Genomic DNA, 27,567 nt, shown 5'->3' with positions numbered 1-27,567 from the left:
TCATGTGGAGAGATCCAGAAACTGGTGAATAGAAGGGACCATATAGGTTAACTACTTGGGGGAGAGGGCTTGCTTGTATCTCTACAGATGGAGAAGGAATCAGATGGATGTCAACAAGCTGTATTCGCATTGTCCCTTAGAGAGAGACAGAACAGACCCTTGAAACAAAAGAGAAGACCCAAGAAACATCGGTCGGTTCCATTGCTGACTGTGCCCACCTCTGAAAGAGCATGGTAGCTATGGTATTTGACTCATGGACATCAACAATTGTTGGACTTGTTGGACTTGAAAACCCTCAGGAATCATTGGAGTCTCTGAGCCATAAGACTGTTGCAGGACTTCAAAATCTGTAGGAATCATTGGATTCCCTAACATATAAAAATAATGTTGCAGGACTTCAAAAACTTGTGGGTATCATTGGATTCCCTGACACATGAAGCAATGGACAATAAATTGGTTTTGGACTATCTCTTAGATGCTGAAGAAGGTGTATGTATGACTGATGTTTACATACCCTCCTTCTAGGACTTCTGGAAATCTTTTACAAAACTGTGTTGATTTATATTGTTTGTTATATCACTACTTGCATGTACAATTCATGTTTGTTACACCACATCGAACCTGTACTGACTGTAGGGAGAGTCATCACTAATATCCTGTGCATTATTGCTATGTGCTTGTATAATAACTCCCATGCTGATGGGTTTGTGCATACCTGTCTCTAATAAGATCCTTCATCCCAGAAACCTGCTAGCAATCCCCACTTCCCTTTGGTGCTTTTCATCTCTCTTCCTGAGATGTCAGGGAGGACATGATCATCTCCTTTTTAGTGGTTTCATCTCCCCTCCCAAGAAGTCAGGTGGGGCATGATCACCTCCTTTTTGGGGTTCTCATCTCCCTGAAAAGTCAGGGATGGTGTGACCACCTTTGTTCTAAAACAAAAGAAAGTGGGAGATGTAAAGGGCTAGAACTGAGCAGATGCAAGGTAACCTAGCACATAAGGCTAATTACATATGCTTGGAGAATGACCTTCCCCAACTATTCTGTGCTAGATCAGTGGGTGTGGACAAAGAAGGAAAAGAGAGAGATGAGAGAGTGGAATAGGACAGGAAGGATCATTCTTTTGATGGTGGAGAGAGAGGAAGGAGGTGTGGAGATTGATAGATCTAATCTCCTGAAGGCTACCCAAAATAAACAAAAATAAACAAGGCTTATCCGGACTCAGGCTGATTCTAAGATATCCAGGGTCACAACACCTTATTATATAGAATTACAATAATTACTATTACTTTCTAATTGCTGAAAAAAAGTATGCCATGTGATACTTTTAGCCAAAACTCATAATTACAATAGTTCATTATAAATAGATTTTATTTAATTTTTAATCTTGATGTGCTAAATGCATGGATTATGGAGTTATCCTGAGAAATATTCTACACCTTATGATTATAGTTTTGTTATGTATTGGTGTCAATTTCAGGGATGATAATAATATCAATCACTATGTAGTATTTAAAAAAAACTTGATGAAGTTAAGTTGTTATCTTTATTTTTTGAAGATTTCTGAATTTCTTAAAAATTTAGTCTGAAGGTATTCAGCTACTTTTATTCAGGTTGTTCTCATTTTTCTTTTTTAGTCAAAGCATCTAAATGTGTCAGGTATTCCAAGTGCTTTCCATTTTGTCTGTATTAAATTAAATTAAATGGTTATTGCAAAATACTTATGGAAATCAAGATCAAATTATTTTTGCTGTCAGTATATGGAGAGGAAAAAGTTGATCATATCGAAGGTTATTTCCAACAGCACTCTCATATAAGATTATAAAATATGCATTCAGCATGAAAAGAACATACTACTTTAGGAAACCAACTCATCCAACTTTGCCTATGAAATATAATAAAGTTCTGTTCCAAGAAATGTCATTAGATCTTGTCTAAAAAGCTTTTTGCTTATCCATGCGTGACACTCAGTAACAATGGTTTATTGATATTGCCTCAGCCAGTAATCTAAACCAACAAATGCTCCCTTTGGTTAACAGTGTTACATAGCGAAAAGGACACAGGACCTGGATCCAGGAAATTTTTATAGAAATCCTTGTGCTAGATTTTAACAGCTTTGTGATGGAGAGCAAGTCACGACTCCTGTGAGCCAAAATTGCCTCATCTATAAAGAGGAGAGAAAAGTGTCTACAGTTTCAGACTTCATAGACTTATAGAAGAAAATCACTGACTCAGGAGTCAGATGATGTAGTCTCAGATCTTGTCTTTCTTTGATGCTTACTATCTGCATGACCTTGAGCCATTCACTGAACTTACAGGAAGAGGAATTTCCAAAAAAAAAAAAAAAAAAAAAAGAAAAGAAAAAACAAAACAAAACAAAACAAAAAAATGAAATCAAAGGGATCTGGTTTAAATCTAGGATATGTATGTATGACATAGGATAAATTATATCATTTATCTGATTGTTTCCTCAAAATTAGAAAGGCCTTCGTTTTGGAAATCAGAAATCATCACTGGAACCCATTTTGTTTAATCAGTAAAATAAAGAAGGTGATTTAGATGAGGGAGTTGGGTTAAATTCCTTCCATCTTTACTTCTAGGAAAATATGATTTTGAGAATAAATAAACCCATTTAGTATATGGTTTTGCTTAACATACATGGTTGTTCTGAAGATCAAGTGAGCTGATGTATGTTAAGCAGAACATAAATCCTAATTACTGTTATTATTCTTAATATAGCCATTTGACTTTCTCTTTCTATTATGCATTTCTCAAATTGTGTGCTTTCTCTACCCAGACAATAAGGGAAATGATCCAAAACCATTTTGTATCAAATCCCTTTCCCCTTTGCATCATACTCCTTGGAAAATCCAGCAAACCCATTCATATGCTGAAATTACCCAGATAAGGCAAATCGGAAAAAAAAAAAAATAGATACATACCCTAGGTATCATAAAAAGTAAGAAAGTACAGAGAATTAAACAGTGAGCATACTGCACCCTTCTAGTCAGAATTTCTTTTCATTCACTAAAGTACTAGAATAAGGATAAGTTCCAACACTGTTTCGTATCTGAAAACATGATTGCTGGCAATGTACTTAATGTGTACTCAGTATACTTAATGTTGACACTGTACTGCATTCAAGTATAGGAATACTGAAAGATATAGAGGAGCTTTAAACCAGTGCTTCTCAGAAGTGATATGGACTTTTTAAAAAAATGAAATCATGATCAAAGATTTGATATTGTTGGTTATGCTATCTTTGAGGGATTTTGTGTATATATGTGCTATGTAATTTGCATATATAATTCCTTTATTTATGTTTTTATCATAGCTTTTTATTTTTCCAAATACATGCAAAGATAGTTTTCAGCATTCACTTTTTTGAAACCTTGTTTTCCAATTTTTTTCTCCCTCCCTTCCTCCTTTCCCTATCATCAAGACAGCAAGCATTCCAAGATGGGTTAAACATGTGCATTTCTTCTAAAAATATTTTCATATTCATCATGTTGCACAAGAAAAATCTGATTAAAAAGGGGAAAAACATGAGCAAGGAAAAAAAAAAACCAACAAGCAAACAATAAAAAGTGAAAATACTTTGCTTTGATCTATATTCAATTGCCATAGTTTTCTCTCTGGGTGTGGATGGGCCTTTTCATGATAAGTCTCCTAGGGTTATTTTGGATCACCACATAGTTGAAAGGAGCCAAAGTCATCAAAATTGATCGTCACATAATCTTCTTATTGCTTTTAAAAATATTGTCTTAATTTTGCTCACTTCACTTAGCCTCATTACATGTAAGTCTTGAAATCAGCCTGCTCATCATTTCTTATAGAACAATAATATCCCATTACATTCATTTACCATAACTTATTCAGCCATTCTTCAGCTGATGGGCATCTACTTAATTTTGTCACATATGGGTCCTTTTTCCTTTTTTATGATCTTTTTGAGATACAGACCCAGTAGAGACATTGCTGGATCTAATAATATGCACAGTTTTATAGCCCTTTGGACAAAGTTCCAAATTGTTCTCCAGAATGGTTGAATCATTTTGCAACTCCATCTGTATTGCATTAGTGCCCCAGTTTTCCCACAACTTTTCCAAGATTTGTTGTTATTTTTTTCTCTCACTTTATCTAACCTGAGATGTGTGAGGTGGTACCTCAGAATTGTTTTAATTTGCATTTCTCTAATCAATAATGACTTAGAACAACATTTTTAAAATGATTATAAATGGCTTTAATTCCTTTATCTGAAAATTGTTCATATTGTTTGAACATTTATCAATTGGGGCACGCTTGTATTCTTATAAATTATATATTTTAAAAATGATTTTTTTATTTTTTACTTTATTTTTTACTCTCCTATCATTACTTGAATCTCTTATTCTTTGTGTAGTACCACAAATAGGAAGGGAGGACAGGTCTATTGACCTGTGGAACCCCAAAGTGTAATCTCCTTTTGGTAACTGTCAGAAGGGAAGCAGCTTTCCTGCACCTCTGAAGCTGTTTGTAGCAAGTGTATAAAAACAACCTTCTTGGATGGTGTTTCTACCCCTACCCTTATTTATCTTTCAGAATTGTCTGTGATGTTATAGAAAGGGAACAAGAAAGCCAGTTAAAGCGTGTGTGGAGATGTACGCTAAGGATCTGGGACACACTCTCCCCATGTGTCTGTTTTTCCTTTGAGTTATATATGTCTTAGAGGATCCTCCAATTGTCTGTAATACTGGTTATTGGAGCACTTAAGGGACAGAACATCTGACAGAGCTCCAGCAGTGATGACTGTTACCTACTCTGTGATCCCACACAGTTTTTAGCTCTTTCATATTTCCTTGAACCTACTTGTTTTAGACCTTAGGATAATTAGAAGGCAAAGGACCTTGGCCTAGTTTTCTGTGTTATTATAGAAGTTTCAAGCTGGAATCTGCCTTGGAAAGATCATCTCAAATGGGAATTCTGAATTCTTTTTGGCAATTTATAATCTTAGATTTCCTGGGTTACTGCAAGTTTGAGAAAGCTTGGGAAGGAACTTGAAAGCAGTTCAGCCTGACTCTCAAGACCAGCCCTTCACAGTGACATCTTGCATTTCATCATTACCATCAGAGTCACTTTTGCTTCTTAACTAGGAGTGTTTGCAGCTCTTAAATTCTCTGAAAAATAATCTTTTCTTTGAGTGTTTGTTATTTTTGATGCTGAAATGTAATGGAATGTGACAATTTTAGAATAAAAACTATCTTAATCATTTTAGGTTAATTTGGACTAAAAACTCTTGGTTTTGATAATGAAATGATTTTTCTTACTATGTAGAAGTAGAATTGAATTAGTAAAATTGCGTACTTTATTAAGATTCATGAACTATATATTCATTTGAGGAGAGAGTAGGTTAAACAGATATATTGATTGAGACTAATTCATTCTGATTTTAGTGAACATACTGTATACTTTATTGGTCAGATTGTCCAAAGATGGAGAGAAAGATAGTAATGCTCTCACAGGGGAAACTATGGCAATAACATTTTTATTTCTCTTGAATACAGCTTTTTGATAGAGAGTAGAAACGGAATATGAGAGATATTATTTGCTGACTTACTTTCTTAGAAGATTTTAAAAGGAGAAATTTTTTATTACTCTTCAAGTAAATTGCCTCTGATCTTAAGTAGAGATTTAAAAAAAATACTCAGTGCATTTGAATGCTCCAAATTATGTTAATCAATTTCTAGAATTTTTTTAAAACTTCAATATACATTGTTTAAAATAAAAATGACTCTTATTCCACATTTTATGGCATTAAGTTTGGGTGGACTCCTTAATGTAGAAAAAAGTCTTTAGAGGGAGCTTTATATTCCTAATTTTAGGTTTTAAACATGAACTATATTATGCCATGAATAAATTAACTAAAATTTGTTTCTTAATGAAGATAGTTTTCTTTTACTCAACTCTTAACTATCCAGTAATTCTAGAGTTTCTTTACTTTTGGGTTTTTGTTTAATTTTCTATTTTCTTACCTACTATTCTATTTTTCTGTAGAATTTTAGTTAAAAAAAATCATCTCTCAAATAAAATAACAGAATCCATCTATATAGGTTAATCTTTGTCTTGGACATTTCTTCTTTGGTTATTTGGAAGTCAAGCAATTTCTATTTTGTAATTCTGTTCATTGTAATTTCCACGAGATCAGAAGGACATATTTTTCTTCTAGTGGTTTAGGTGGACCTAATTGGATTTTATCTGACTGCCAGTTTGAATCTTTTTATGAAGTGACTAAAGTCATCTTTCATATATATGTATGTATGTATGTATATATATGTATATCTATACATATATACATATACATGTGTATATATATGTATAGATATACATATATATACATGTATAGATATACATATATATATACATACATATATATATGATAACTGCTTTATTAAGCAAGTGTTTTGGTTTCTTCTATGGAAAAATATATTTTTAAAAATTTAAATTCTAAATAAATGGGATTTCATAAGTTCATCCCAAGTTTGAGTTTATGTAATATAATAAACTGTTAATTTGATCAATATTCAAATCTTGAGTACTTTAGTATATAGCAATTATAACTTTAACAAATACCTGAAAGTACAGATGGAAGGTGTCTTTAACAATGCACGTGCTTCAGTATAGCCATGGCTAACAAAATAATGTTATTCAGGTTTTCATTAGCTGGATTGCCCATGTTTTCTTGTTTCACATATAAGTCTATGATAGTCAATGAACATGTCATTTAATGACAGATGTACCTATCAGATATAGTTGGAAAGAAATTAGTTTATATAAATAATGATTCTAATTTACAGCAAGAATCAGAAAGATAAGAAAAAAAATAATAAGCCCACTTTTACCTGTCACTTTTGTGTTATTGCCTTTCTTAGTGCATTATTGTTCAATTGCAGTTCTTTAAAATTAACATCAATCTCCTTAACAATGGTGACATCATAAATATTTGATTATAGCTTAAAATTCACTCACTATTCAATAGTGACCCAAAAGGAATGATATACATGATAAAAAGCTAATGAGGCATATAGATATAGATATATAGTTAGACAAATATAAATATATATATATAGATACATACATCATATATATATATATATATATATATATGCCTATATTTATCTGTCTTGTGTTTATGTCTGTGTATATATCTTTACATATACCTATATCTAAATCTGTGTGTATGTATGTTTATAATTAAACCTGACCCACATATATAATATGGGTATAGAAATATTTAAAAGTATATATACATATATTGATATATACACACCCATATATCTATATAGCTATATCTGTGCATTTACATATACATAGTCGCACTTTTTTTTAACCTTGTTAGTAATTCAATACTTTTTTCATTGAATGATAGATTCTGGTATAGAAACTTTCCAGGAATAAGAGTACTTCCTATTTCCAAGTTTTTCCACAGTCAGTTGGGTATTCAGTGTCTTCTGAAGCCATTTTTAAAATGTTTGCTTGCCATGTTAGGGAAAATTTTGGATTTAGTCTTGCCATTTAAAGATGAAGGATATAAACTGAAAACATGTATTTTGTCATTTATTAATATGAGGTACTTGGAGAAATTATGCAAGCTCCGTGTTGGTACTTTTCTCCTTCCTTTACTAATGCAGAATATAATCTTTCCTTTATATATATGTATGTGTGTATATATATAGCCTAAATTTTCTCCTATCTTTTTCTATCTACCAGAGAATCATATCTTATAATACAATCATTTTTATCATTGTTGTCATTTTGAGAAATGTGAGGTCAAATCTAAGAATAATTTAAATTTAAACTAAAATAATCAAATAGCCTTGTGATCTCATAGATTTGAAAATTCCCTCGAAAAATGAAAATCCCATCTTACCTATATCTCTCTATCCCATGCAATTCTTGTTTCTCGCTTCTCATAAATTATTTTCATGTGGTCCACTCAACCAGCTAGAGAGGCCTTTATGCCTTCTCCTTAAGTTGCTAATATCCTGGTGGGGATTTCTCAGTATCTACAGGTCATCTCTCTTCCTTAACATTTGACTATGACATCTTCTTTTTCTATTTTAATCTACCTATAATAATGAGCGCAATAGCAATAATAACAACTAGTATTTCTACAACACTTTGAACTAGGCCCCATACTAAGTGATTTAGAAATATGACATTTCATTCTCATCAAACCTAGGAGTTAAGTGCTTTAATATCCCCACTTATAATATCCCCACTTTATATACATAGAAATAAGGAAATTGAGGTAAACATATTAAGTGCTTGACAAACCCATATAGCTATTGAGTATCTGAGACTGTATTGAAATTCAGGCTTTCTGACTTCTGCCCAACTACCAAATCATCTTTTCTTTTTTCTTTCTTTCTTTTTTTTTTCTTTTTTAAAGTATCTCCTTGACTATATACTTCAGGCCTGTTCATAACCATAGGGAACAATTCCATTTCCCTCTGTATGATAACACGTTTTCATTTTTTGAGTTTTATTTTCTGTCTGATTGTTGATAGTTTATGCTAGATGTAAGTCTCTCCAGGCCTTTCTGAAATCATCCTGCTGGTCATTTCTTACAGAGCAATAATATTCTATAACATTCATATACCACAATTTATTCAGCCATTCTCCAATTGATGGGCATCCACTCAGTTTCCAGTTTCTGGCCACTATGAAAAGGGCTGCCACAAACATTCTTGCACATACAGGTTTCTTTACCTTCTTTAAAATCTCTTTGAAATATAAGCTCAGTATTAACACTGCTAGATCAAAGGTATACACAATTTGATATACATAGTTGTCATTTTTGACTTCTCACTCTAACTCAATTCAACCAATCATCAAGGCTTATTAGTTTTACCTCTGTAGCCATCTCTTAAATACACCCCCTCTCTTTTTTAGTTGTGTCACTATCTTGCTTGGCACAGTGCTTGGACTATTAAAATAAATTGGTTAACTGTGGTCATAAGAGTTCTTAAAATCTAGGTTATTGCTTTCATTTATTTGTTACTCTGCTCCATTTCTGAGTCTTTCATCCTATTATACCCTAAGACCAGAATGAGCTTTCTGGTTAGTTTCCTTATCTCATGTCTTTTTTCACTCTATTCTGTCCTCCAGTCAGCTAATAACTGATCTTCCTAAAAATAGTGTATGATCATATTACTCCAACCCTTCTTCACATTCAAATACAGGCAAATAAAAATACGAATAAGTATTTTTTTTCCCTGAGGCAGTTGGGTTTAAGTAGCTTCCCAAAGTCACACAACTAGGAAGTGTAAAGTGTCTGAGATCAGATTTGAACTCAGGTCCTCCTGATTTCAGGGCTGGTGTTCTATCTGTTGTACCACTTAACTGCCCCAACAAAGAAATATTAACAATTTGAAGAGGAAAAGATAGCTTTCTCCTAGAGCTCATCAAAAGAGGTGGGAAGTTGGAAGTGGCATTTAAGCAATGAAGAGAGAGAAGAATTTAAAAGAGGTGAGACACTGAGAGATGAGAGTCCTGTGATGGAAATGTTATACATATAAATGTGTGAAGTCTGGATTCATTAAAAAATAAGTCATAAAGTATGATATTAGGAGTAGTGAAAAATAAGCTTGGAAATATTAAATGTAGATTGGAGTTATTTGATAGTAAATTAAATGCCCATAGAAGAAAATTATATTTTCCTTTTAGAAGTAGTGAAGAGCCATTGCAGAATTTTGACCAAGAAGGGATGGTTTGGAAATGAACAAAGACTAAATACAGCGAAGATGAGTTAGCAGTTTAGTAATATAGTCAGGGTCATCAACCTGGACTTTTGTCACATATAAGAAGATCCTAATTTAGAGCAGTGATGGTGTGAGCAGAAAGGTAGGACTAGTGAATGAAAGAACAATTGGCAGAATATATAAAACTTGGCTACTAATCAGGCAAAAGTGACTACATTTAGGATCCTCCATGTTTAGCAAAATGCTAGTATCATGACCAAAAAAGAATATTCTTGGTATCAAGTGACTGTTCGCAAAAGAAAATTATAAATCACAATTCAATTTTACAAACTTATGTTAGGCACCTGATATTAGGCACTCCTACATACAGGAAATGCAACTGTCAGGCATATAATGAATACTTAATAAGTGTTTGTTTCTGATCTCTAAATCTATTAATTTTGTTTGTCTTGTTTCAGGATATGTAATGAATGAGGAAAAATTGAGGGCAGGTGGTGGATTTTTAAGTAACTCAAGTTGCTATTAAGGTTCATAACTAAGAAAGTCATTCCAAAGACTTACAGTTATATTTAACCACTTTTAGCACCACAAACTTGGCTGTCAAAAGTCTAATTAGCTATCAGACATTAGCTCAAGTGTCCAAGCTGTTCACTTGCTCAGCCTTATATTACAACATCTGGCAAGATGGGAAGCCACTTCTTCCTAAAATATTAAAGATTAGGATGACATTAATAGGAACTATCATAGACCTCCAAATCATATTTAATGCTACATTGTTGAGCTATACACAGGGATTACTTTCATAATTACTTTCAAGTTCCTAGTCATGATGTTTTATGTGCAAGCATGCAATCCATTCCAAAGAGACATTTTAGCAAATGAAAGGCTGGTCTACATTTGTGGCTAGCCTCTTTAGTTATATCATCATTTCCTTAAGACCATAAAATTTTCCCTTTGAGAAACAGCAAAGTTAGCCATCTATTGAATCACTATGCATGTCATACTTGTTCTTTAAATTGTGTGCTTTTTACAAGCTGCCTCGTAATTTAAATATAAATATGCTTAAGATGATACAATGAAATCCCCAAAGTAGGAAATCTACTGGTCACAGTCTCCATTATCCTTTTTTAAAAAAACTGCTTTTCTTTGTTTCTTTTTTTTTTTTTTTAAAGCCTGAATGGAATAAATAAAAAAAATACTGAGAATTTAAGGTTTTTTTTTTTTTTTGTTTGTTTGTTTAGTTTTGTTTTAACTTTACACACACCTGTCTACATATGGACTAACTTGTGGAGTTTAGCTTTGTTTAATTGTTATTCTCACTTCACTTTTTCCTCCAATAGCTTCACCATAATAAGTTTTTGGAAATTCACTTTTTTATTTGATGCAGTTTTAGATCATTTTTATTAATTTATTTGATTTCTATCTTTGATTATGAAAAAGCACCAAAATCATTTTATTTTGAAGGTGTTTGATGACATGCTTCTTGATTTAGGTCTGTGTTATGGTATAAGGAATCAATTATTGTAAAATTGCTGGAAATCCAGGAGACTAGAAAGTTCATACACACATGTATAAATTGTGATATATATTTTTTCCTAGGTAATGGATAAGAATATGATCATTGGATCATGTTTTAGATTTAGTAGAGACTTAAGAGAACTTATAGTCTAATAATTTCATTTTACAGAAAAGAAAACCGTTTCAGGGAGGCAATGTTTTGACTAAGGTTTCTTAGGTGTTAAGTAATAGCAAAACTATTGCTTTAATATTTTAAATTTTAATTCATTAATTTATTTTTAAGCTACATTGCTTTATGAATCATGTTGGGGAAAAAATTAGATAAAAGAACAAAACCATGGGAGTGAGGAAAAAAAAAGAAACGAAAAAAGAAGTGAACATAGCATGTGTTTATTTACATTCCCTCTGTATAGAATTTTTTTTCCTACATGCAGATGGCATTTTCTGTCCAAAGTCTATTGGAATTGCCTTGGATCATTGAATCACTGAGACTATCCAAGTCTTTCATAGCTGATTATCATACTTCTTGTTGTTACTGTGTACAATGTATTTCTGGTTCTGCTTGTTTTGCACAGCATCCATTTATATAAATCTATACAGGCCTTTCTAAAATCAGCTTGTTCATAATTTTTATAAAGCAATAATATATCATTATTTTCATTTACTACAACTTATTCAGCCATTCCCCAACTGATGGACATCTAATAATTTTCTAATTCCTTGCTACCACAAAATGAACTGCTGGAAACATGTTTGCACATGTGAGTCCTTTCCTCTCCTTTATGATTTCTTTGGGATACAGACCCAGGAATAACACTGCTGGATCAGAGGGTATGCACAATTTTATAGCCCTTTTGGCACACCTCCAAATTGTTCTCCAGAATGGTTGGATCATTTTACAACTCTACCAAAAATACATTAGTATCACAGTTTTCCACATCCCCTCCAAAAATTATCATTGTCTTTTCCTCTCATTTTAGCCAATCTAAGAGGCGTGAGGTGATACCTCAGATTTGTTTTAATTTGAATTTTTTAATCAATAGTTATTTAGAGCATTTTTTCATATGACAATACATGGATTCATTTTCTTCATTTGAAGGGGGGTCTATTCATATCCTTTGACTATCAATTGGGAGATGACTTGTATTCTTATCAATTTGAAAACGTTCTTTACATATTTTACAAATGAGAACTTTATCAGAAACACTGGCTATCAAGATATTTTCCCAGCTTCGTACTTCCCTTTTAATCTTGTTTTTGTTGGTTTAATTTGGCAGAACCTTTTTAATTTAATGTAATCATAAGTTGTCCATTTTGCCTGTCATAATGTGCTTGTTCCTATTGGGTCTCAAATTCTTCCCTTCTCCAAAGATTTGATAGGTAAATTATCCCTTGCTCAACTACTTTGATGATTGTATCATCCTTTATGCCCAAATCATATACTTATTTTGACCTTATTTTGGTATGATGTGAGATGTAGGTCTTTGCCTAGTTTTTGACATTTTCCAGTATTGTAATTACATATTTTTCCAAACATTTTACATATTATTGAAATTAATTGTTCTTTAAATATTTGGTAGAATTCACTTATGAGTCAGTCTAGTCCTGGAGATGGTTTCTTAAGAATATTCATTAATGATTTCTTCAGTTTCTTTTTCTAAAATGGAACTATTCAAGTAATTTATTTCTTCTTTTGTTAACCTGAGCAATTTATGTTTTTGTAAATATTTATTCATTTGAATTAGATTGTCAGATTTCCAATTGGTTTTTAGTCTATCTTTCCCTCTCCCTTTATTGAATATAATTTTATTGTAGCACTGTTTAAAAAGGAGGTATTTACTATTTCTTCCTTTCAGCATTTGATTGTGAGGTTTGTTTACCCTTCTTTTCTTATACTTATTCATTATGGTATCAAACTGTTAGTAAAGACATAGAATATTCTTTGATTTTTAGTTCCTAAATTATTCACTTCAATATATTATTTACAGAGTATTCTCATGTAGTCATTTCTGATTTGGAAATAGTTTAAACTATTTACATTCAAAATATAATTAAGCTTAACTGTTACTTTGTCATTGTGCATATTTTATTATTTCTTTTTCTCTTCCTTTCCTATTATCCAAAAGTTATTGGGTTGCTCTGTTTTCATATAAACAACTAAAAGAAAGCACATATCTTTCCAAAAATATAGGTAGGTAGAAACAAATAAATAAATAGATATGTATCTGTTAAGCTTCTTTCACATAGATCCTCTAGAAAAGAAAACACAAAAAGGGGATTTGGTCATATTAAATTAAATTGATTTCTTTTGGCTGTTGCTTCATTCTCATTGTGTTATGGTCAATGCTTTTATTCAAGGCTGTATACTTCTTTCTTCTCTCCAGAGGGGAAAAAAAAAACACTCTTGATTTGTAGAATAACACATCTATAATCTCTTGTTATACTTTTCTCTCTGGAAATGCTGATAAGTTATTATAGTCTCCCTTCATCATGGTCATCCTACTAGTGAAATTGGACAGCCCATTCATATTCCAATTACAACCTGAGAATATATGGATTTTCTAAGCCTATAAGAAAGGACATTTTAGCTTTCCATAAGGGCAATGTCCTTGTTGCAAAAACTGTATGACCAACCTCTTTTCAGGTTGTCATTGTGAACTTTGTTTAACGAATACAATGAGTAAGGATTTGTTGCAGAAGGGACATTACATATATTGTAATAATCATACCTGAGCAAATCCCAGAATTGAGAAGTCATTCTTTCTTTCATTTAACCTACAGCCATGAATCATTGAACAATGAATAGCAAGCTAAGTCATTTTTGTTATCCAGCATAAAAAAGTATAAAGAATCCAACAAAATTAAAAAAAAAAAAGATTCTCAACTCAACTGCATAGATTATATTTATTTTATTACATCTTTCACATATCCTTTCCTTCAAAGGCAGCCAGTACCTACAATAAACTCCTGATCACGTGTTCCCTAGATTTTAAATAGTGCCCATGATGGCTTGTATGTTTTTCTTCTTTCCCTTTTCCGATTAACTTTCCACAACACTGGTAAATTTATTTTCCAAAATTATCGTTCTCTCCCTCACATCCCTTTGATCAAAGCTCACCAACAGCATAAAGCATTGTCACCTCTTGTGTAGAAAATCTTCCATATTTTTATTTCTATAAATATTTCTGGACTTCATTTATGCTATTCCCCTTACACATTTTATATTTTTGCTAAACTGGCTTATTTGCTGTTCAATTTGATAATTCAAATAAGCAGTGTTCCTATAAAATAAAGGAAATGACTTTTAAATGTGATGGACTTCATTGTTGTCTCCATTCTTATATTTTCCATATATTTTCCAGGTATTTTGTATTTTCTTATTGGAGTAGATATTGTTTTAGCCCTTACAATTTAACTCCTGGAAGATAAGGAGTCTTTTTTTTTTTTTTTCCTTATTCAATGACTTATAGACATTTGCAAAACTTATTATGTGCTAGACACTAGTGGATCTTGGATATTTTATAAGAAAACAATAGACATGTATAGGCAAATTCACTAGCAAAATCATTTGCTCAGCAGGTTGATATAAGTTGCAGCTAATGAATTGACCAATAAAAATTAAGGTGAGTGAATAGTCCATAATAATTGAGATTATGTTTTCTTTGTTTCTAATTCTTTTTTGAAAACTGTACTCTCAATATTGATACAGACTTTTAAATCCCATTTTAAATGCCTTTTAAATTCTTTAGTCTTTAGTATTTTTAACATAAATGCTTTGTAACATAAATGATAGTTATTTTTGTATTTTGCTAAAGTTATATAGGCTTTGTTGTTTCCATCATTAATGATTATTATATTAATTGCTTTCAAAAGCTTAAACCATACTTTCAAACTTGTAATAAATCCAACTTAGCCATGAAGAAAAATTGTTTTAAAGTGTCAATTTAATTTACTTGCTAATATTTTATTTAACAAATTTGCATCAATTTCCATTACTACTATTGATTTAAAGTCCCCTGTTTCTGCTTCATTGGCTTGAGACATAGGACTGTTCTTATCTCAGAAATTGAGCTTGGTAGAAATCTATTTTTTTTTCATTTTTTTTTTTGTTTTTGTTTGACTGATTCTTGAAGTCTTGAATCATTCACTTCCATTTGTTCAATTCTAAATTTTAGTGTATTATTTTCTTCAATTACCTTTTTTAGCTCCTTTTGTATTTGGCCAATTAAATTGTCTCAATCATTTAATTTTTTTCCATTTCACAAAGTTGTTTTTCAACGAATTGGTATCTTTTTCATATCTTTTTGGTAAGACATTATATGCTTTACCCATTTCATCAAATCTATTTTGTAGGGAGTTATATACTTTTCTCATCCCTTCTTGCAAAGGTCTCATTTCCTTTTCCTACTTTTCTTCTAACTCTCTTCTAAGATCATTTATGCAATCTTTCAAGAAAGCTTTGTGAAATGGGGAGCATCTCATATCTTCTTTTGGGCCTTAATATGGAGTTGATTTGCCTTTAGTAACTTTAGGATTTGAGGTCTGTTTTTCTCTCTATATATAAAAGCTGTCTATGGTGAGAGTTCTTTTTGTTTTTTGCTAATTTTTAAAAGACTTTTTTTGGTCTGGTCTTTGTAATGCTCTTGTTTCAGTTTTCTAGGGGTCTCTGGGGTAGCCTTCTTTTCAGTTCAGTAATCACCACAAGAGTAGTCAGAGGTTAAAGTCCAAATTCTTTATTATCTCTTTCAAAGTCTTGCCTCCTTTTTTGGGGCCCAGTTAGCTTTTTAAAAGGCCTTCTGGAGTCTTGGTTTCAGTGGAGAAAATGTAGGAGGACAGACCTGCCACCACAAGATGTGAGATGGCATGAATGAATCTGAGTCCAAGGCTTGTGCTTCTTCCTTATAGGGATGACCAACTCTTGTTATAAAAATTGATAATATAACCTTTATATATTATCTACTATGTGCCAGGCATTGTAATATGCATTTTGCAACTATTTCATTTTATATTTAAACAATTTAGGGGAAATATATATTATTATTATCCTCATTTTGCAACTGAGGAAATGAAACAAAGATGCCATATTTCCCAAAGCAACAGAAATTTCCAGGGAAGGGTGGGACATTTGGCAATATAAACCATATCAATATTGTTATTGTTTATTATACATTCTATCTAATTTCAATTCTCATCTTATGGATCATCTGCTTTGATAATTTCTTGATACATTCTTTTCTTTCAATAAAAATTGTTTTTCTAGCATTCATTTATTGTACTTGGGCCATCATTTTTGCTTACTTATTTTTTTTTTATTTCATCTATTGTTTTTCCTGAGAGAACTTCCCTTGAGAGATTAAAATATAACTAGAAAAATAACATGATGGAACACAAATAATGGTCATTTGTGGTTTTCTGAGTCAATATAGAACCTGCAGAAATCTATTTCTATTTGAGGTTGAAATAATATATAGTTTACTCATCTTGATAACACATCCTGAATATAATTGTGGCACCCTGGTTTATGACTTAGCTAATATCAGTAATAGTGGGAAAATATCTTTGCATTTAGTTAATGGTCCAAATTCAAAAGTATAAGTGAATGAATGCATAATTTTAAATATTTTTCATCTTTCTAGATAATTTCTAGAATAATTCTAGAATAAAATTTCTGGAATTCTAAAATTATTCAACAAAATTAATTTATTTTAACCTAAAAAAGTGCTGTATCATTTTATTTTTCCAATTTACTGTATTTTAGTAAACCCACTTGAATTCAACAAGCATATATTTAGCTTCTTTTATGTCCCAGGAACTGTGTCAAATGTTGCAAATGATCTTCATCCTACAGAAGTTTTTACTTCTCTTATTATAATTTTATATTATATCTAGAATTATAATTCTATTTTATATCTTTTTACATTAAACTCATTTCTAAATATTTATATAGCTTCCAAACATTGCAACTCATCAAGTATTTTTTGTAATAAAGAAGAGAGAAGGAAGTAATAATTCATCAAAATGAACAAATCAACTCATTCCCATGGTTCTCTTGTGTTTCCAAAGAAGGAAAAGAGGAACATTTTTTAACTTTTTTCTGCTTCCAAATTTAAATACAACATGGCATACACAACATTCTCTATGTATTGTAGTTATGCTCACTTTTCACGTTGTTTTACTATGTTTGCTGGTTCTGCTTTCTTCATTTTTTTCAGTTCAGGTAAATCTTTTAAGTGCTTTTTTGTTCATGATATCTATTGTTTCCATCAGTGTGGTGAGATCCCACTTCATTGTTTACCATAATTTAGCTATTTCTCAGTTAATAAACATATAATTTTTCAGTTCTTTTCTACTACAAAAAAAATCATATGCACATATGCATACACACCAATGTAAAAATGAATGTCAAAAAGCATAAACATCATATAAATATTCACTGTGCTACCTTCAATGTCGAAACATGATTATCTTTATTTAGCATTAGCTGTTTTGATTATATCAAACTTTTGTCATATCTACCAAATGTATGGTTATGAAGTAAAACCTTAGAGATGTTTTGATTTATAAAGTTAGTGACATAAGCCAATCTTTTATATGTTGTTAATAGTTCATAATTCTTTTGAGTATTATGCTTTTAGTACTTATCTTTTGAGCATATTTATTTATTTATTTATTCTTAATCATATGTATTTAATTTTAATATCTTATATATTTTTAAAATCAGACCTAAAGAGAGAACTTAGTATAGTGGCTAAATAGCTGGTTTTAGTATCAGGAAGAACTAAGTTAAAGTTTTGAATATGTAGGCCAGGACAAATCATTTAATCTCTCAATAACCCAAGAAATTTTCTATGATTATACTTTGTGGAAGAGAGGTATAAGTTTAGATGGAATAGGAACTTTCTTATCAGGACTTAACTATCCCAATGCAACTAGAATTTAAATTCTCATCATATACTTTTGCAAAGTTTATGCAAAGATTTCTGCACCACCACCTTTTTTTTTTAACCTATTTGCATTGGATTTCATTCATTCATAATTGTCCACTTTCCATTTTTTTGTGGCTATTTTTATCTCTTATTTGATGGACAATTAAACTTTTTAGACCAGTGAAAAACAAATATGACTTGGGACAAAACAGGTTTCTTCTGGGACAATTAGAGAGGGATGGGAGCTGGAAAGCTGGGCACAGGTGTGCTGTTGAGTTGCATATCTGGGTGAGAAGTAACCAACACACCCATCAGTGGGGCAGGGTAGCTACAAACTGCTGGCACTTAGAGGAGTTTGGAGTTCTTGGTTTGGGGTTCCAGGCCGGAAGGAAAAAGTGAAGTGAAGTCAGATGGACAGTCTTTCATTCCAAGACTAGAGATACTTACACTAATAGGATTTTTTTTTTAAAGTGATCAGGCAAAGGAGAAAAAAATCCAATCATAGAAAGTTACTATGGGAATAGGAAAGATCATGGTTCATCTTGAGAGGAGGGCATTGAAGTTTAAAAAGATAAAAAAAAAACAATAAATGCTTTCTTATACCAAACAATACACTTAAATGGTTACCTGCCAAGAAAGAATTTATAGAACTCAAAAAATAGTTTAAAAATCAAATGACAGAGATTGGGAATAACTAAATAATAATAAGAAGAAGAATGATGATAACCACCTAAGAAAGACAAAATTATGAAAAGAAAGTCAAGCAAATAGCAAAAGAGACCCAGAGTCTTAAAGAAGAAAATAAGTTTTGGAAAATTAGGATTGGGCAAGGGCAAAACAGTGAAGTTATGAGAGACTAAAAGTAACAAAACAAAATATAAAGAATAAAAAAAAATAGAAGAGAGAGTGAACCATCTTTAAGGGAATAAAATCAAAGATATACATTTGTAGAATAAGTCAGGAAGAGAATAGAGAAAATATAATAATTGGACAACCTGAAAGCTATGACCATAAAAAAGAACTTTGACACAATAATACAAAAAATAATTAGAGAAAATTGTTCTGAAGTGATAATATAATTGGGGAAAGTAGAAATAGGGAAAAATACATGGGTTAGCACCTCAAAAAGATCCTATGTGGAAAACATATAGTAATAACATTAATAATATTTAAAATTCCTGGATAAAAGAGTAAATTTTACAAGCAGCAGCAACAATAACAACCAAATTAAATATGCTGAGGCTACAAGTGGAATCATACAGGATTTATCAGGAGCTACAATAAAATTCTGTAAATTGTGAAGTATTCTACATCAATCAAAAGAACTAGGGTTACACATTTTTGTATAATATTGAAAGGAGAAATGATCATTCTTTGAACTGTCAGATTCTCAAGACTTTGTCTCAAAAAAACCTGAACTCAGTGGAAAATGTAACATGTAAGAGCCAGTGTTAAAGACTAAATTAAAGAGACTCAATAAGGACAAACAGCTTATGTTTTATATGTGAAAATTTAAACCATATGTCTAAGATTGATATTGGTTATTGGGAAATCCAAAGGAAAGATTGAGGTAGAGTTGAGTATGATGTGACTCTAAAAAGCAAAACTATAGGAAAATGTAAAAATAGTAATGATGGTATACAGATGAGGTCAGAGCAAGAACCAATACAGAGATGAACAGAGAGCAAAAATCTACTTAGATCAGGAATGGGTTAAAAAGGGAATAATGCATACATACATTGTGTGTGTGTGTGTGTGTGTGTGTGTGTGTGTGTGTGTATTACACACACACACACACACACACATATATATATATATATACATATATATATATATATATATACACATCTATATGTATACACACACACACACACACATATATAGCTGACTGGGTATGTAAATGAATGGGAAAAGGATGAATAGTGAAGGGAGGAAATAAGAAAGAGATTTATGAGTGAAATGAATGGCAGGTAGGTTAATAGCAAGAGAAATTGAAGCACAGAATTAAAGTAAAAGAGTTATCAGGGATAGGAAATGGTATATACACAAATATACTAACAGTGATCAGGAGTAAAATTTATTAGGAAAAAAAAGTCGAGGTAGTAATCATTGATCTCAAAGTCAAACAAAGTTTCTAGAGAGAAGTTTACATTATGTTAGCCATATTAATTTTATTTTAGATGTATGTATGTATGTAGTTATATTTATATTTTTTGTATGTATACACATGAGTGTGAATGTGGGAGGGTTGGGAGATATGGGTGTGGGTATGTGCTTGTATGCATGTGCATGTGTGCTTAACTATTGGAGGAGGAAAGCAAAAAAAAAAAGAATAAACTAAAAAGTATGCACCAGGGAATAAAAGAAAATCTCCAAGGCAGCAAAGAAAAGATGGATAATTATGAATATAATGGTTTCCATTATTATATTGCTTTCTTGAAATGGAAATTTATTCTTACATATTTTGAATCTTCCTTGATGAGCACATGACAATTTTTTTTGGATTTCCCTTTTCCTACATTCTCTTATTTTGCATTCGTTTTAAATAAAAACATTAAAGAAAAAAAATTAAATATATTAGTCTTGAAGCTTGCCTGACTACTCTGATTATCTGTGACCTCTGCTATTTAGATCATATATTAATTTTCTGCTCATCATACTATATGTCACAAAATATTTCTGTAAATCCCTTTCTGAACAGTTTTCTGTTTTTCCCAGAAATTCTTGTCCTGTAATTTTTGGATAGTTTTGTGCATATATAATCTTCTCTATTATACTGGAAGTTCTACTAGGGAAATTTTATGCATCTGTTTATCTACATACATATAGATGTATGCACATATGTTTATATATTCACTATACCTAATACATATATTATGTATGTATAAAGATGCATATCACATATATGCATTTGACATGTATTATCTTTTATCTTTATCTAAATATCTATATTTAGTCTTCCTGGCAAAGGGACACTAAGTTCTTAAATTAGTCACATAATAAAAGTGACTCATTCTCCAGCAGCCAGAAACATCTTGATGAATGAGAATATGTGTAGTGAATAAAATCTGAACTTGATTTTTGAAAACTACAAAAATATGCTAGCTTGGTTGATTTCCCTCTTGATCTGAAGGAAAATCCAATCCTTCATATGGAGAAAATTGCAAATATTTATATAGTGTTTTAAGTCATGCCTTGTTCATTTGATGGTTTTAGTTGGGTGTCCCAGATTAATAATATGTAATCTATGGGGTCAGTATGTTTTATAATATGCTCTTTAGTCTTCCTCTTTTCTTTCATGTGGATAGTTTTACAAAAGGTGAGGAAGAATATACAGAATTTCAGTACAATTTATTCTCTTTATAAGAATAAAATGTAGGTTTTAATACCTATTCTTTTATACAAATTATTGACCAACTTAAAAAATACATTTGGTTTTCTGGACTTAAAAATGCAATGAATAGCATTCTGTTTAATGCTGTTCCATTATAACAGTGATCTGAAATTTGCTTTGACTGATAAAATGAATGATTTTTGCAAATTTCAGATGACCAGTAGCTCTTCATTCTGCTGATAATGGCATTAATTCACTTTCAAGAAAAAAAAAAAAAGGTGGTTGACATTGAACACTTGTGAACAACAACAAAAAAAAAAAGTCAAATTTTAAAGTAAAACTGTTATTAATTTTGATAGCTATTTTTTAATTTATTCTACTATATATCTATAGATATATAGATATAGATATATAGTTATATCTATATCTATATAGAGAGATATATATCAGCTCCTATCACAGAACTGTGCATAGCAAAAACAGGGACTTTAATGAAATTAAATCATGCAATTATTTTATTTGAGCTGAACTATTCATTTTACATAAACATATTATTAATATTATTAATGTGTTTTCTACATTTTTTTAGCTTTAGACCCGGCTAATGATCCGTGCTTAAAGATGAAATGTAGCCACCATAAAGTTTGCATTGCCCGAGATCCTCAGACAGCAATTTGTATTAGTCACCGGAGGCTCACACACAGGTAAACAATGTTAAAGTAAATGTCATTAATTGGATTGCACTTTTTAATCACAATTAGAAATTAGAAATATTCAGTAAGTACTGCTACCTTTTTATTCATTATTTTATGGCCATCATTACAGGAACATGTTTTTCCCCCTAGTAATTCATGATTGTAGTAACTACTGAGAACTTGATAAATAGTTTTATTATGGGATTTTTTCACATATTATGAAATAAGTCATGAAAAAGCCAGACCAAAAGCTGAGTTTGATACCATGCTTATTATTGCCTTGAGAGTTCAATGGAAAGAAATATGAATTGATATCATTCTATCATAGATTATTTCTATTGAAGGAATAATAGACAAAGATCATGATATTTTAGAATCAAGATTAAAACTAAGCCTAGACAACACTTCAGAAGTCTTTTACAAGCTCTTAAATTTTATAGTTGCTGAAATGGAGGTCCTTGGAACTTAAAAATGAGCAGCAATAAAAAAATATTTGTAATTTTAATATCCTTCAAGATAAAGGAATTAAAAAATAATAAAAAGCTGAGTTTGGAAATGTGAAAAGATCATAGCTATGAGATTCTGATGCAAGGAGGTGCAAAAAAAAAATTGAAAGTAAGCCAGTGTTAGTAACAAGGAATGTCGGACTAGGAGTAGTAAACCTCATTTAAAACAGAGCTCATAACCGTAACAATTTCTATAGTTTTGGAAGGAGTACAAAGATACATAATCTTAGTTCAGACTACAAAGTTCAGAAATCCAGGAAAACTGAGGAATTTTTTTTCAGTATTTTTGTTCTTGGCTTTCTTCAAGCACATGCTAGCCTTTTGTATTAGATATATATTTTCTTTGTTTCCCTGTTTGTAGTAGATGCTACCCTCCTCTTCTCTGCCTATTTTCTACAGCTGGACAGTTTCTACTGCTGCTGAGTTATTATTTTTCATGGAATGGTCATCTCTAAGCAGATGCAGATAATTCTAAACAAAAGAAGGGGAAAGGTTGATTCCTGCAGAGGAAAGCATCATCAGCTGTTTTCAAATAGGCTGCATAAATTACTCATGTATCCAGATAGCTTGTAGGAGTCAAACATGCATGCATAAGTGTAAAGGGAGTGGAGAATATTGAGACAGCTTAAGGAGAGACAAAATTCTTTCTTATCTGAAAAAGAAAGCAAGTGATGAACAATTGACTTTTATACACATGATTTTACTTAATTCTCAAATAACTTGGAGAAGTAGGTACTATTTTTTTGTTTATTTTGCAAATGAGGAATAGACTCTCAAGAATTAAAGAATTTGATCAGGATCACAGCTTCCCAACTTCATTTTCATTACACCAAACAACTACATACTTGTCATGAGAAGGGATATAGTTATTTTAAAAAATATATTCTCTTAATTAAAATAGATTTTCATTTGTGTTTTTCCCACTATTGCCATTTTCCCTCTGTCACATTCATTGACTACCCCTTATAACAAAGACATTTTCTTAAATTATAAAAGATGGGGGAAATTAGGGAGGAAAAGATCAATAGATCAAAAACACTGATATTTTACATAATGTTCCATAGGCATAGATCTCCCTACTTTGTTAAGTAATGTAGACAGAGGGAGAAGGTATCTTCTCATATCTCCTCTTAGGAGCTCTTTTCAGCTGCAAAATATAGAATTTGGGCAAGAGGGTATTTTTGGACCCTTTACAATTATTTTAATTTATAATTCTAGAGTTGATCCTTCCTACGGTCATTCTACCCAACATGTATTCTTAGAATTTATATTGAAAAATCTTATATTTCTCTAAATAATTTCTAAATATCCTAGTATCGTGCTATTGTGATTTGTGAGATGGATGAGGAAAAATAAAATGTTCATCTTGTAATAGGCCTGATAAGGAAATGAAAGGATTATTTTAGATGATTTTAGTTTTTCTGCTTTTACTGAATTGATTCTAGGTTCAGAAGATGAGCCTCCCTTGATTTATTCAGTGTCAAAATAGGATCCAGGTTGGAGTGGGTATTATTTTTTTCCCATCACCCTGTTTCTGCCTCTGATTCTTGAGATAATTTTTTTTCCAAATGGAAAATGGGATACTTAATGTGATAAAAAGCTAAAGATCTGTGAATCTGTTTTATTTCTTTTTCTGTTTCTGATTTTGAAAATAACTAAAGAATGTTTTTATTTTGATTTTTATATAAGTCTATTCAATAAACGACTTCCAAGAGATGATATTTCATTAGTATTTTGTTTGAATGCATCATTGGATATAGTTACAAAACAGGACATAATAAATTGAAATGCTGAATAATTTTGATTTTAAGAACAGAGAATCAATTATTTGTTTATGACTTCAGAAGAAAGTTTTCTTGACTAGAATCTTATGGCTTGTCTGTATCCTTCCGTAGTTCAAAACTCTGATTGCATTGACATGGGTGTGTTTTAAAATATTCTTTCTTCCTAGACAGTCTTCTTTATTAGTTAGTATGCCCTCTTTCCTTCATCTCTGTCCCCTTTCCCCAGAAAACAGCCTCTCTTTTTTTTCTGATAGCTATTTAACCCTGAGCTTTTAAAAAATGAATCTGCCTGCTTCTGAGACAAAAAAAAATTATAAACCCCATTGTGGCGTTTCTATATTAATATAAACTCTAGTTGTGTTTCCATCTGTCTTTACTGCCCTACTTCTGAACTATGTATATTGGCATTTCCTCATTGTAGCATCCTTTGGAGTCAGAGCCAATATATAGTCAAAAGACCAAGTTGAGTCTGAACAAAAGTTATTTGGGATTTTAGATATTCAAAGCAGAGGAATCTTAGCAAGAATGAGAATTGTAGTCCTGAAGGCCATTACTGGATCAAGAAGCAAAGTATGGCGTCATATCAAAGGAACTGAACTATGTTGCTGACTCAGTCTGTTTTCCCAAAGCTTCTACAACAGGCCTTTGACTTTCTAGCACTGACATTTCAGTAGTTATCGGTACTGACTCAGCTATGCCCATGAGAACATATATGTATTTATTTATGTACTTATTAAAACATAAAATCCTCTCTCAGACTTGTGGAGGAGGAAGGAATTTATGACCAGAGGAGAACTAGAGATCATTATTGATCACAAAATAGAAGATTTTGATTACATCAAACTAAAAAGTTTCTGTACAAATAATACTAATGCAAACAAGATTAGAAGGGAAGTAACAAATTGGGAAAATATTTTTAAAAACAAAGGTTCTGACAAAGGTCTCATTTCCAAAATATATAGAGAACTGACCCAAATTTATAAGAAACCGAACCATTCTCCAATTGATAAATGGTCAAAGGATATGAACAGACAATTCTCAGAGGAAGAAATTGAAACTATATCCACTCACATGAAAGAGTGTTCCAAATCACTACTGATCAGAGAAATGCAAATTAAGACCACTCTGAGATACCACTACACACCTGTCAGATTGGCTAAGATGACAGGAACAAATAATGACAAATGTTGGAGGGGATGTGGGAAAACTGGGACACTAATACATTGCTGGTGGAGTTGTGAAAGAATCCAGCCATTCTGGAGAGCAATCTGGAATTATGCCCAAAAAGTTATCAAACTGTGCATACCCTTTGACCCAGCAGCGCTACTACTGGGATTATATCCCAAAGAAATACTAAAGAGCGGAAAGAGACATATATGTGCCAAAATGTTTGTGGCAGCTCTTTTTGTTGTAGCTAGAAACTGGAGGATGAATGGATGTCCATCAGTTGGAGAATGGTTGGGTAAATTGTGGTATATGAAGGTTATGGAATATTATTGCTCGGTAAGAAATGACCAGCAGGAGGAATATAGAGAGGCCTGGAGAGACTTAAATCAACTGATGCTGAGTGAAATGAGCAGAACCAGAAGATCACTGTACACTTCAACAACAATGCTGTATGAGGATGTATTCTGATGGAAGTGGAAATCTTCAACATAAAGAAGATCCAACTCACTTCCAGTTGATCAATGATGGACAGAGGTAGCTGCACCCAGAGAAGAAACACTGGGAGGGGAATGAAAATTGTTAGCACTAATATCTGTCTGCCCAGGTTGCATGTACCTTCGGATTCTAATGTTTATTGTGCAACAAGAAAGTGATATTCGCACACATGTATTGTACCTAGACTATATTGTAACACATGTAAAATGTATGGTATTGCCTGTCGTCGGGGGGAGGGAATAGAGGGAGGGGGGGTAAATTGGAAAAATGAATACAAGGGATAATATTATAAAATATATATATATATATATAATAAAAAAAAAATAAAGTACAGCAAGAAAAAAAAAAAAAAAAAAAAAAAAAAAAACATAAAATCCTTGGGAATGGGGGATTTGTTTTAAGCTTTTCTCTACCTCTAGTGCCTAGTATAGTGTTTGCAGAGAGGAGGTGCTAAATAAATGATAATTGATTGATGCTTGTATATGGGTTTCTATTTTCCAAAAGACTATTATGTTTGCGGGGGAAAGATATCTTCCTTTTTTTCTTTCTTCCTTTCTTCCTTCCTTCCTCCCTCCCTCCCTCCCTCCCTCCCTCCCTCCCTCCCTCCCTCTCTCCCTTCTTTCCTTCCTTCCTTCCTCCTTCCCTCCCTCCTTCTCTCCATCCCTTCCTTCCTTCCTTCCTCCCTCCCTCCCTCCTTCTCTCCATCCCTTCCTTCCTTCCTTCCTTCCTTCCTTCCTTCCTTCCTTCCTTCCTTCCTTCTTTCTTTCTTTCTTTCTTTCTTTCAATTGGGGTTAAGTGACTTGCCCAAGGTCACACAGCTAGGAAGTGTTAAGTGTCTAAGATCAGATTTGTACTCAGGTCCTCCTGACCAGGGCTGGTGAGAAAGGTTTTTTCTTTCTCCCTTTAAATAATTGAGTATGAAATAGTCAAAAGAGGCTCCTTGTATAGATGAGGAGGAGACAACTATGTTCTCCGTCCTCCTTTCCACCAGTTGCAAAATCTTGAAAATCAGAAACAAAGGAATCTACTTGAAAGAGTAAGAATCAGAAACACAGCCTCAAATGGTGTAAGTGGCAATTATCTTTTTTAAAACTTATATATCCTTAGTTGTCCATTTATTTAGTACATACAAGCACAAGTTCAGAGATACCAAATAATGAATATTAAAAATGAAGTTTTATGGGTTTATATTCCTTTCTTAGCATTTATCACTAGCATCACAATACTTTGTTTTATCAATCATAGTGGAAGATATAGACCCATACACATGCACTTGAAAACACATGCACTTGAAAACATTCATAACTAATTTCAAGTTGCTTTGCCTCCAGACACCTGGGATAGTGCTAACTTTCTGTTCACTAAAGCTTTATGACCACCAGTTTATACCAAATAAACTTTC

At 31.9% G+C, this 27,567-nt stretch overlaps 1 protein-coding gene across 2 annotated transcripts in view; it reads left to right on the top strand.

Moving 5' to 3' along the window:
• The window catches only part of SPOCK3 (SPARC (osteonectin), cwcv and kazal like domains proteoglycan 3), a 618,678-nt gene that overhangs the window by 265,687 nt on the left and 325,424 nt on the right, over positions 1–27,567 (top strand). For both annotated transcript variants that reach the window (XM_074275104.1, XM_074275105.1), the window contains exon 4: positions 22,108–22,222. In XM_074275104.1, coding sequence (XP_074131205.1) covers positions 22,108–22,222 — 115 coding nt within the window. The remainder of the gene's footprint in view (positions 1–22,107; positions 22,223–27,567) is intronic.

The sequence above is a fragment of the Sminthopsis crassicaudata genome, chromosome 6 (assembly GCF_048593235.1).
Source record: "Sminthopsis crassicaudata isolate SCR6 chromosome 6, ASM4859323v1, whole genome shotgun sequence".
In the NCBI taxonomy this organism is placed as follows: domain Eukaryota; kingdom Metazoa; phylum Chordata; class Mammalia; order Dasyuromorphia; family Dasyuridae; genus Sminthopsis; species Sminthopsis crassicaudata.
This window is presented reverse-complemented; position numbering and strand designations above follow the sequence as displayed.